The sequence below is a fragment of the Neltuma alba genome, unplaced genomic scaffold, assembly GCF_004799145.2.
Source record: "Neltuma alba isolate B1F8T4 unplaced genomic scaffold, ASM479914v2 tig00010367_pilon, whole genome shotgun sequence".
NCBI lineage: Eukaryota > Viridiplantae > Streptophyta > Magnoliopsida > Fabales > Fabaceae > Neltuma > Neltuma alba.
In genome coordinates this window covers 503,093-514,809 of record NW_021635273.1, presented here as the reverse complement: position 1 = coordinate 514,809, position 11,717 = coordinate 503,093, and the positions used below count along the sequence as shown (strand labels likewise).

The 11,717-nt window shown below is 32.4% G+C and overlaps 1 protein-coding gene across 1 annotated transcript; it reads right to left on the bottom strand.

Annotated features, from left to right (window-relative positions):
* Positions 1-9,052: 9,052 nt before the first annotated feature.
* LOC114755983 (UV-B-induced protein At3g17800, chloroplastic-like) lies at positions 9,053-11,406 on the bottom strand. The gene is made up of 2 exons (XM_028944892.1): positions 10,893-11,406; positions 9,053-10,073 (listed from the first exon to the last, which is right to left on the bottom strand). The coding sequence occupies exons 1-2, from the start codon at positions 11,303-11,305 to the stop codon at positions 9,287-9,289; spliced, it is 1,200 nt and encodes a 399-aa protein (XP_028800725.1). The 5' UTR covers positions 11,306-11,406; the 3' UTR covers positions 9,053-9,286.
* Positions 11,407-11,717: the final 311 nt, after the last annotated feature.

Sequence of the window (11,717 nt, the reverse complement as noted above, 5' to 3'; positions counted from 1 at the left end):
AGACCACGTTCAAAAACAATAAATCAAGAAAGATGACTTAATTTTGTAAGAAGAAGCATTTAGGTAGACTAAGGTAAAATTTCTCCTTATGAAGGGTGAGAAATACTACCTAAGGTTGTTCAAATGGTCGTCTCTAGACTTATTGAAAATAGGATATTGTCAAACTAAATGACTAAGAACTTTCCTGGGAAGGGTTCCAGCATGTGAAATCATCACCCTCGTAAAGATACTAGGGGCATTCATAAAGGCAAAAGGCATAACTAACTCCTCGTACAACCCACCTTGAGTCTTGAACGCTGTCCTCCTTTCATCTCCAAGTCTAATCTAGATCTGATTGTATCTACTATTAATGTCAATTTTAAAGAACCAAATAGATCAAGATATCAAGTCAAGCATGTCGTCGAGCCTTAGGATAGGAAATTGGTATTTGACAGTTATCTTATTAATGGCTCTACTTTCTACACACATCCTCTAAGAGCTGTCTTTCTTGGGAGTCAAAAGGGTAGAGATAGCACTGGATATATCCTTTATCAAGTGATCCGTTAACTTATCAATTGAGCTCTTTCCTATTTTTTTAGATTTATCCTGTAGTATGGTAGGTTAAGGAGTTGTGATTGAGGAACCGAGTTAATCACATGCTGAGTGTCCCTCATGGGCGATAAATCAGGAGGTAGCTCCTCTGGTATAATATCCTTGAACTCATTTAAGAGTTGGATCACTTCATCAGGTAGATCACTAGCTACTAATGTAGGTAAGGTAGCAACTTTGGAGATGATAGCAAGAACAAAATCAACCTTCTTACTTTCTTGTATGAATTGTCTCTTTGTTAAGAGGTAAGCGTTATGGAACTTAGGGGTCGAACCCTTTGTCCTAGCTTGGGTTTTTCTTTTAGGTTCAGGTTTAGTAGGATGGAGTAAGATCATCTTGCCCTCATGCTTAAACATATGGTTATTTGCTCAACCATAGATGGTGACATAATTATCATAGAGCCAAGGGCATCCTAAGAGAATGTGAGAAACGTCCATGGGAATGACAACACACAAGATGTCTTCCTTATACTCACCTAAGTGAAGTGGTATATAACAGTGCAGGGTAACTAGTAAAGAAGTATTATCAACCCAAGTGATGCGAAAGGGTTTAGGAAGTAGCTCTGTCTTAAGTCAAAGTCGAGTAATGCCTCAGCCTGATATGTCATTCCTCTCACTTCAACTATAAATAACTAGCTTGTGTGACTTATCACCGCAATTTACAAGTTTATGAAAAATGTTGTTATACTTCAATGAATCATCTAGTGTTGGTATAGTGAGAAGACAACGCATCACCCAAGATACTTTAATGAAACTTCTTCTGTAATGTTCTTTATATTCATATCAGAAAGACTCTCGATGGGGTCAATGATGATATCACGGGTATTCTTAATAAGTACTTTGACATCCTGAGATTCTATGATCAATGCGGGCTGTGGGCACTTCAATGCTATGTGGCCTTTTGAATGGCACTTGAAGCACTCAATGGTCGAGTTGTTGGTACAATCATTTGATGCTAAAGATACTCTTGATCTCAAAGCACTTGATCCTGAAAACTAAGTATTATTCCTCTAGCTTGAAGTATTAGCCGGAAACTTGTGAACTTGACGAGATTCCATGTTTAAGAACTAGGTGGGTACATACACAATGAGTCGATCTCCCTAGCCTTATGATCGGCTTATTCTGACGTGTCATGTTAACTTATCCTAAGTTCTCTCTAAATGTCCATCCTAAGACCACTGATAACTCACTTGATAGGTGACACAATATGGCTTATTCAAATCCTTATGGATTATGAGGTCATCAAATTGAGTCACATAGTCAGCTGCTATAAAACTTCCTTGCTTAAGGCTAAGTAACTGGCTAAAGAGATGGTTGTTGTAAGTCATGGGTACGTATTTTTCCTTTAGCTTTAACTTTATCTCAGTCTAAATCATAATCAAAGGCTACCCCAAACGCTCTAGATTTTCTTGGACATTCTGCGAATACTTTCTTGCAGACCAAGTAAGCTTCATTTTAGTGAAACAAACTCACTACAGGTCATTCATGTTATACAACTCAAAGCAGTCGTCCATCATCACTAACTAGTCTAAGAAAGCATTTAAATCTAACTGATCACCAAAATTAGGTGCCTCAACCTTAACCATTTTCATCACATCGTCATAGTAGTCCTGTCATAGGGCATCTCAATATTGTCGAGGAGGCAATGAGTTGTAGTTGTTCTACGGTTAGCCAAATAACCTCTATAAGCACGCCTATATCTAGGGTGGGGAGTCTAGAATATCATTTATGTCATGCTCTTTCTAGGGGTCCTCTTCTTGCTCGATAAGCGAGTAAAGACGCTCATCATGAGGCAGTCTAAGGGAATAATTATTATGACCTATAGAGTTCTAAGAATCCTTTAAGAAGGATAGTCCAGCCTCATCAGATCTAGAGCTTGATCAGCTTCCTTTTAGGAGTCTTCCAAGTATGCCATCTTTAGCCTTCCTTGACATTCGCCTATTTGTTTCTTGTAAAGATTCCTCAGGCTCTTTCTGCTATTTTCTAAGCTCCTTGTTAGAGTCTCTAAGCTCCTAGTACTTGGCATTAAAGTCTTGCTTAATATTGACCATTGATTCTTTTAGGCATTTAGTGAATTCAGAGATTTAGGATTGAAGGGTTTGATAGCTTTGGTCCATTTGGGATTCAATATGAAAAATTCGAGGTTTAAACGAATTGAATTCTCGTTCAAAGGCTTTGTCTATCTAGGATTTTATGAATGGTCATGCAAGGGACAAGCAATAAAATAACAAGAAGTAATAAACAACTAAGTAAGAAAAGCTACAATTGAATTAAAAAGAAAGCAATCAATATTTTTTTATCTTTTTTTTTTCCCTTCCCCCCCTTTTCCCCTGCCTTTTTTTTTTTCCTTTTTTCCAGCTAGAAAATGAACTTCAAGAAAATAAAGCTAGCAAATAATTGCTCTAATAAATTGCAGTAAATAATAAAGCAACAGTAACAACAATCAACAAGTAGTAAAGCAGCAACAATAACAATTAAGAATGATAACCTCCAAAGTATGTCAAACAGTACAATAATCTAAATAGAGGATCAATTAGGCCTTATTGATGTAACTTAAAGAGACCAAAAAAGAAAATTTACCCCAATAGCACTCTTATGATTCTCCTCGGTTTCTAGAAAGCTTAAGTTGAAGAATGGCGAAATTTGGGTTGAATGTAATTTTCACAGAAGAACTGAGTGAAATTGTAGTTTTCTCCAAAAAAGTGGGTCCAAAAATTACTTTCTGTGAAAAATTCTTCTGATGCGAAGAGCGGTGGAGGCGCATGGATTTATGTGGTAGAGCTTCCACCGAAGCATCAAGTGGTCAAAGGCAGTAACATCGGTGGGGTTGAGATGCTTTTCACGAGACGGTTCAAATAGAGGTGATTTGGTCGCGATTAGAGGTTGGAAGAATGGTGAACGATGATAGAAAGTAGTGGCGTCGTAACTCAATATGCAATAAAAAAAATAGATGGTGTGGGAGAGGTCGTGAGTTCACCGTTGGCTATGAAATTTTTGGATCTAACCGTGTTCTTAACAGTGAATGTGAGGGTGGTAGAGGTTTGATGGTATGGCATCGTAAAGTGTATGAACAAAGGAAAGAGGCGACATGTATTGGTTTTGGATTTAAGGGCATGTTTGGTTAGTCAGGAAAAAAAAAAGAAAGAAAGAAATTGTAGGCAAGTGGGAAATACACATCCTTACTCTGATACCAAAATTGATATGAGACGGAAGGAAATTTGAAAAATTTAGAAGAAAAGGAAAGAAATTAGAAGGAAATAGGAAGGAAGTAGAGAAAACTAAGAAAGAAAAGTCTGTAAATTTAATAGTATAATACAGTCTACCATCAAAATGAAACCTAATAATATTTATATCCTAAACTAATTATAAAAGAAAAATAATAATAATAATAAATCTGAAGATGAGGAGTGGAGGAGGAGGAGGAGAGGGGGATTGAGATAAGTATCCACTGTCACTACCTACAAGAGTAAATAATTAATTAAGATAAACTAAAGAATAAAAATTAAAATTAAAATAATAAAAAAATCCTAAATATCTGCGTCACAAAGACTTAATTAAAATAAAATTAAATAACCTGGCAATTGATTAACCAATCAAAAGGACCAGAAGTAGAAGAACCTAGTAGTCGGATCTCTGTGAAAAAAAAAAAAACACAAGTATTTTGAACTATTGGAAAATAGAGAAAAGAAAAGAACCTATGAAAAACCATAAATGTTCATATCCATTATTTCAACAAATCATCAGCACAAGTTGTAATAATAAATAATAAGGAGAATTTTAAAAAAAAAAAAAAGCTCTTGAACTATTTTTTTAGTAAATACCTCTTAAATTTCAAAATCCCAAATCAGAAATTACTCAAAATGTATTATCAACTTTTCAAGTACAATCAATTGCTATTAAAGTGCAGCAAATAAGATTCATTTGAAATTTTAAAGTTTAACCAATGTTTTTTGGGGGGTTTTATTTGAAAGACAATAATGGCAATTGAAATATTTTGTTTTTTTTTTCCCATGGGTTCTTTCTTTTTCTATATTTCCCAAGATCACGGATCCAAGCATGATTGCTTAAGCAATCAAATATTCAAATATTACCTTCGATCCTAATTATAAAATCTTATTTATAAATTACAAACAAGATTTTATAATTAGAACCAGAGATAGTGCAAACAAATAAAAAGATACTAATTGCAAAAAAAAGATTGATGAAAATGCTTATGCAGTTTACGAAATCGGTAAATAAGGGGAATAAAAAAAAGAGAAGAATCATTAATAACATGTAATTAATGGCTCTAAAAAATATTCATCGATGTTGATTGCCAGATTGAATCAACCTGTTTTTCACTTAACCGGGCATTACAATATTTTAAGAGTAAAGTTTTTTAAGAATAAAGTTGATTGATTGATATTTCTTAAATATTTGGGGAGAAAAAACAAGTCAAGGCAATTATTTTGGAAATCTTACCTAAATGGTAGTTTCTTTTATTTTAATTACTTCTTCATGTTATAAGATACTTTATAGAAAAGGGAATGGTCCTCATTGTAAGTCATCTATTGTATATTAATTTCATTTTCTCAAGATTTCCCCTATTTAAAATATCATAATAGCAACTTCTATGAATTTTTTATGTATTTCATACGTTTTCATTTTCATCCAAATTTAATGATTCAATCACGTCCCATTGATTTTAATGAGATAATAAAAAATGTCTTATAATCAAAACTAGAATAAGAATATCATACAAAAATAATAAAAATAATGATTTAGTGTTTATGTCATTAATAACATTAGTAATTGATATATTTAATGTGTTAATTAAGTTAATCTTAAATTTTTAATAGAAGCAAATAATCTTCCAAAAAATAGTGAAAACTATTTTGCAGCTACTTATATTTTTCTCTAATTTTTAATTTAGTATCTATACTTTTTTTTATTAAATCCCTTAAACTTACTTTGTTAACACCGTTAGCTCTTGTACAAGAGTTAACAGTGTTAATAGAGTAAAGTTATAAGAACTAATGATACTTATAAAGTAAAATTTAAAAACGTAATCAATAAAAAAGTATAGTCATCGAATTAAAAATTGAAAAGAAAAGTTTATATACCTGTAAAATGGTTTTTCAAACTGTTTTTTGTCAATATAATTATTGCACTTTGATACAAATATTTTTAAGATATTTTATATTATAAATGCATATGAGTCTTCGATATTCTCCAATACTTTAAAATAAACAAAAAATAAAGTACCATAATACACTTCGCTAGTTCTTAATATAAGAGTTATTTAATTAATTTAAACAGAATAAAAATTAAATAAATTACTTAATTCTAATACATGTGACCTACTTTGTGTGAAATATTTTGATGTAATATCAGATTATATATAAGTTCATAAACAAGATAAATTAGTTTAAAAAAATGATAAATGTGAAAATAAAATGGGTTAACGTTTTATATTTAAGACTAAAATTAACTCACTTACTAGCTCTTTTATTATATTGATTTGAATTTAAATTTCAAATATAATAAACTTATTAATTTATTAATTTAATTAAATAACTTATAAATAATAAAAAATTCTGATACTAATAAAAATTTGGCAGATAAAGAAACTAAAATAAAAAATATATAAAATTGTAACAAAAATTTGATATTTTGAAATTCTAGAAATTCTCAAATTCAAATTAATAAAATGAATTTAATTTAATTTTGAAATTAAGGATGGAGAACTGTACGTATATTCACAAACATATATTGTGCGTGTGTGTTTTGTTTGGCCGGGGGGGGGGAGTAATTTTAAAGTTTGGATCCTGAAATTTAAATACTACCTCCGGTCTTTAATATAAACCCTGTTTGACTTTTATTTTAGTCCTAAATATAAAACCCTAATCACTTTGTCTCTCATATTTACTCAATTTTTTCCAAGATAGTCCTTCTAATAATTATAGTTATAGTCAATACATTTCATTAGCAAGGATATTTTAGGAAAAACAATACCTATTTAGGACAATTAACTAACTCAATTTATTTCCTTAATCTCCTCAAATTAATCAGCTGGTTCTTATAATTAGGAGCGGAGGTAGTATAATCTACTCAATAGTGTTAGTTTAGAATATGATTCAAGTTTTTAATCTACTTCCTCCGTTTTTATCGATAGGACAAAATCTTAGAGGGTCCCTTTAATCTATGTCGAAAGTTATGATATATACATACATATATATATATATATGTGGAGAATAAATAATCCTAAATCTTTTTAATCCCTGAATATAAGAGCTAATTATTGTCATCAATTTCTGGTGTTAAAATTAGTTTTCAAAATTTACATTACCATCAAAAATTGGTTTGGTCCAAAATTTAGTCTTTTATTCTGTCATAATCTTTTCTCATCATTACGTTACTTGTCACAACCTTTGTACTTACAATATGAACAGATATCCTTGCCTAATAAGAATAATTTAGTGCTAATATCATTAATGATTAACTTAAACTTTTAATGGAAGTAATATTTTTTTTCTTAGAAAAAATTATAAGTAAATCGGCTTCGTATAAAAGTTCGATTATTTTATTGAAGTCATTTGGACAGGTGTCTAGCAAGTGATAAAAGTGCTTTTAAAAAATATTTTTCTGTAAATCAAAACAAACTTCTTTACATATTTATTTTATAAACTATAAAATCACTTTTAAAACTATAATTTAGTATTTATTTAAACAATGCAGAGAAGATTGGGCTTTATATATGCGCGCGCGCGCCTGTGTGTGTATATTCATGTTAGACTCAAGTTACCCAAATAGGCAGATAGAGAGAATTCTCCAACACGAGTTTTTTTAACCCTTTTTTTTTTTTTGGGCAAAGATGGGACCTCGACTTTAAATATTATGCACAGTGATACAATTATGAACTCCATGAACTCTGGCTCTTTATAAGGAGCTCAACTTATTTGAATCTCGAGATTTCAATACGAAAAAATCACAAATAAAAAAGTTAAAAAATGTGATATTCTAAATTAGGCATCTAAGAGTTACAATGATAAAGAAAGAAGTGGTGTTTGATTTGGTATTTGGCAAATATAGTTAAATGACTAAAATCTTATATTAGAAAGTTTATTAACAAGTTTTAAATTGACAAGTTTTGAATAACAGATAACAAGAAATATATTAACAATAACAAATTATCTATTAACAAATTGTGAACTGATAATGTCAAATGTTGAATAATCAATGACAAGAAATATACTAACAATGATATTGATAGCTTTTTCCCCCCAAATATAATACAAGGGTATTTTAGTCATTTAACTATATTTGTAAAATACTAGATTAGACAGCACTTCTTTCTTTGTCATTTTCAACTCTTAGATGCTTGAATTGGGAAATAATAATTTCAGGGTTCTTTTTCTGGAATTTTTCCATTTCAGTATATAGGTGTGTGCGTACGTAATTGAGATTGTCAAATAATTCAAGAGTATTTAAAACTGTATGCCCAGCAAACTAATATTACAAGCACAACAAATTATGCATATGTGAAGTTACATGAAACTAGTTGTTTAGGCTATTAGAAAAATAAAGAAATAAATCCACCCTCTATCATTGACCCTGTATCCCAGACCATTTCACCAACTTTACTAAGACAAAAAGGATTCAAAGATAAAAAAAGATTCCAACATTCGATAGACTTCAGAAAATCCTAAATTAGGACTCTCACCAATTTGAATGTCTTGAAAGATGCAGCACCCAGTTTACGGATAGAAACTTGTAAATTAGAGACTAACCCTATATTCATGAGTAAAACAGAGGGGAGAAAAAATTGTAACGAGTTGAATTTAAAAAATTAAAGAAATGGATCCAAAAGTTTTCAATTGATTTTTATTACTCTTTTATCTTATATCATTTCTTTATTAAAATTTTATAGCCTCACTTTTTCAATTTTCTAAATCGAGCTTATTAAATCTTTTCTTCCCTCAATGATAAGACATGAAAAGAAATATTTATAATTTTATTATATTTTTAGAATATCTAAGTTATTTAGATTTATTATCATTTTAAGATTTACTTAGATTTATTAGCATTTTAGTATTTTTATTAGTAGGACTAGTTGTTATTATTATTTTCATTCTTATCATTATTAGTATAATTAGATCTAAGGTTTTCATTTTATGATAGACTTAAATCATTAAATCAGATTGATAGTTATCGTTATTTCTCCCAAACTTTTCTTTTCCTGTTCTATTTTCTACTTCTGCTTCTTTTTTTCTTTCTCAAATCTCTTTTCTTCCTCATTCTCTCTTCTTGTTTTACATCAATAACCAAACATAGGGCAAGGGAAACAAATAAGAAGGATGGAAATGGGAAAGAACTCATAAGCGTTCTTTTATTTATATATATATATATATATATATATATATATATATATAATCAACAAGCACCCTCAACAGGAATTAAGTTACTCTCTAAAGATATCATACCCAGCCTATGAAAAGCTGAATAATATTCACATATAGAGATATGCACAGTGTCACACGCTGTTAGAATTCTTTCAACTCAACTCTGCTAATTAACTTCTGAAAACATCCCTTGCCAACGCTATACAAGGAAAGGAAGATATCCCGTCACTTGAGCAGAAATTGGAACTCACTGTATATACAAAGAGCATTCACCCAATAACTGAAGGACTTTATTGGCCATATGTGCCTCTACACTATTTATATATCTCTAAGCCTATATACATTGTCGATGTAATCTTCTGCCTCCCAAAGGAATGATCCGAAAGCCGCAGCTTCCATGACCAACCTCCTCAAGCTAGAAAATGAAGTTAAAATGACATCATCACTCTCGACCAACTCACATTTCTCATTTCCGAAAAGAGCAAAACTATAACTCTGTATCAATTTCAGAGCCTCTTCAGATCTCAGATTAGCACATCTCTGCAGTGACCCAGGATGAAATCCCATTAGATAGTCTTTCAAATCTACAATTTTCTCTTCCTGCCTTTGATCAACAGACGACAGGTTATTCCTACGGCCAAAGATCATATCACTGAATCTATAATGAGAAAAATCATGAAATGAATGGCCAGTCCTACCACTGAAACAAAGATCATCATTACCCAAAGATAAACTTTGATCCAGGTGGTACCTCAATGCAACTGACTTCAGAAAGTAACCATATAATATCGAGGCAACATAGATTTGGGCAAGCATGAAATGTCTAATCTTAGTTTTTGCCCAAGTCTCTCTCACGCTACAGTTTGCTTTCAAGCCAGTTAAAGTTGTTACATGTTCTTTTAATAAATCCAAAACTCCCAAACTGTGAATGGATTCTAGTTGCCAGTCCTTCGAAGGCAATATCTCTAGCCTACCATTATAGATGCATCTGGACAGCTTGGGAACCAAAGGAACCCTGATCTCAGAAAACTTGTAGAAGATCAGCAAATACATGATATCCAGTAAAATATTTTGACATTGATTCTCTTTTATTTCCGCAATCCTCCTGGCATCAAGTAAAACTTCAGGTCACTTGTCATTCAAATAATACATAGTAAGGAGCATTATGCATGCATCAGGGACTAAAGAAGTTGGTTACTATGATGTTTAACTTGTTCAAGGCTATGACTTTAATGCCAAGCAATACCCAATTCACAAAGTCATCTTGAAACCACTCAAGGTCTACAGGTCAATAGATAATGTAACAACAAATAACCCAGATAGATGAGAAATAATATCGGCTAAAACAGAGGAAGTCTGGTTTGTTGAAAAAAATGGATGCTGGTTGTACAACTTTGAAGTTTTGGGCTACTTTCATTACTCAAGTCGCCAGTTTTATGTATACACATCAGGGAACAAGCTCGTATCTCACTCCCAATAAAATGATTTATAGCCAACCCAGGAAATATAAGGCCCCTTGGTTACTTCACCAAATTCATCTACTGTTCTGTCCAAGAACAAAGAATCATTGAAGAAATAGTCCTCCATATGGTTTCAATATTCAGAGAAATTAGCAACCATAATAAAAAGTTATCTATATGTCTGATACTTAAAATTATAACACTCTAAATCCAAATACATGCAATGACATAAATATACCACTACCGGAATTTTGGCAAGATCTATTCCTTCAAATAATATCAAAAGCAGAGTTATGTCTCTCAATGGTAAGCAGAGCCACCATCAGTTGCAGAGCTTCCCGTTACAAACGGACGCATAGTGCGCGAATAAAGAAGCAAGATTCACCATCAGTTGACTGAAAGCACAGAAAAGCTGAGTCTTGTGTGGGTGTGGGTATGGGAATGGTCTGAATAGAACCGCAAACCTGTGAAGTACTTCCTCATCAGAACCCGCACTAAGTGCCAAGCGGGCAATTGCAGCCTCTCGATCATCAGACAAAAGCCTCAATTCTTCGTTGACGGTAAGGTGGAACAACTGGCGATGGTTCTGCAAGACGCCGCCTAGAAACTTACCCACCGGCGTTTTAAGCTTGAGGGGCGAGTTCGAGCTCAACGTAGTGAACTCGCAGGGAGTCGCGCCGGCACTCGCTACAATCTTCATCGGCCGCCGGCCGCAGCGGCTCAGGGGGTCAAAAATACCATACAAGGGCCTGAATGGAGAAGAAACCACGGCCTTGTGAGGGAAATTACAGGCCAATTGGGGCTTAGGAGAAGAGAACAACGCTGAAGAAGAAGAAGGGAGAATGAAGTTGGGAAGGTGGCGGAGACAATTCTCCATGAAGAGAAGTCAAAAACAGAGAAACTAGGATTGAATTGAAAGGAGAATGACAGCGAAGGGATAGTGATTGAGAGGATTAATAAGAGAAGGAAGGGTCTGAGAATTGGAGCCAAAAGGGAGAGAAGTGGAGCATCGTGAGGAATGATTTCCGTGAGCAAATGGGAAATCAAATAATCAAGGATAGACCCAATTGCAATTGGAGCATCGAAGGATTAGAATATCTTAAAAATTTATCCATTAAATTAAACTAATGTTATTAAGAATTAGGAGGAGCTGCCTATATTTTTATCAATTTTCAATTTGATATTTATGTGTTTTTTAAATTAAATCTTTGATTTTACTCTATCAACATCGTTAACTCTTACATATAAACTAAAAATATTAAAAGAACTAAAACTATAAAATAATTTAG

Coding starts and splice junctions, on each gene's coding strand:
- LOC114755983 (XM_028944892.1), bottom strand. CDS start 11,305: ATGGAGAATTGTCTCCGCCACCTTCCCAACTTCATTCTCCCTTCTTCT. Junction 10,074..10,892: donor GATGAGGAAGTACTTCACAG/GTTTGCGGTTCT, acceptor ACTTGATGCCAG/GAGGATTGCGGAAATAAAAG.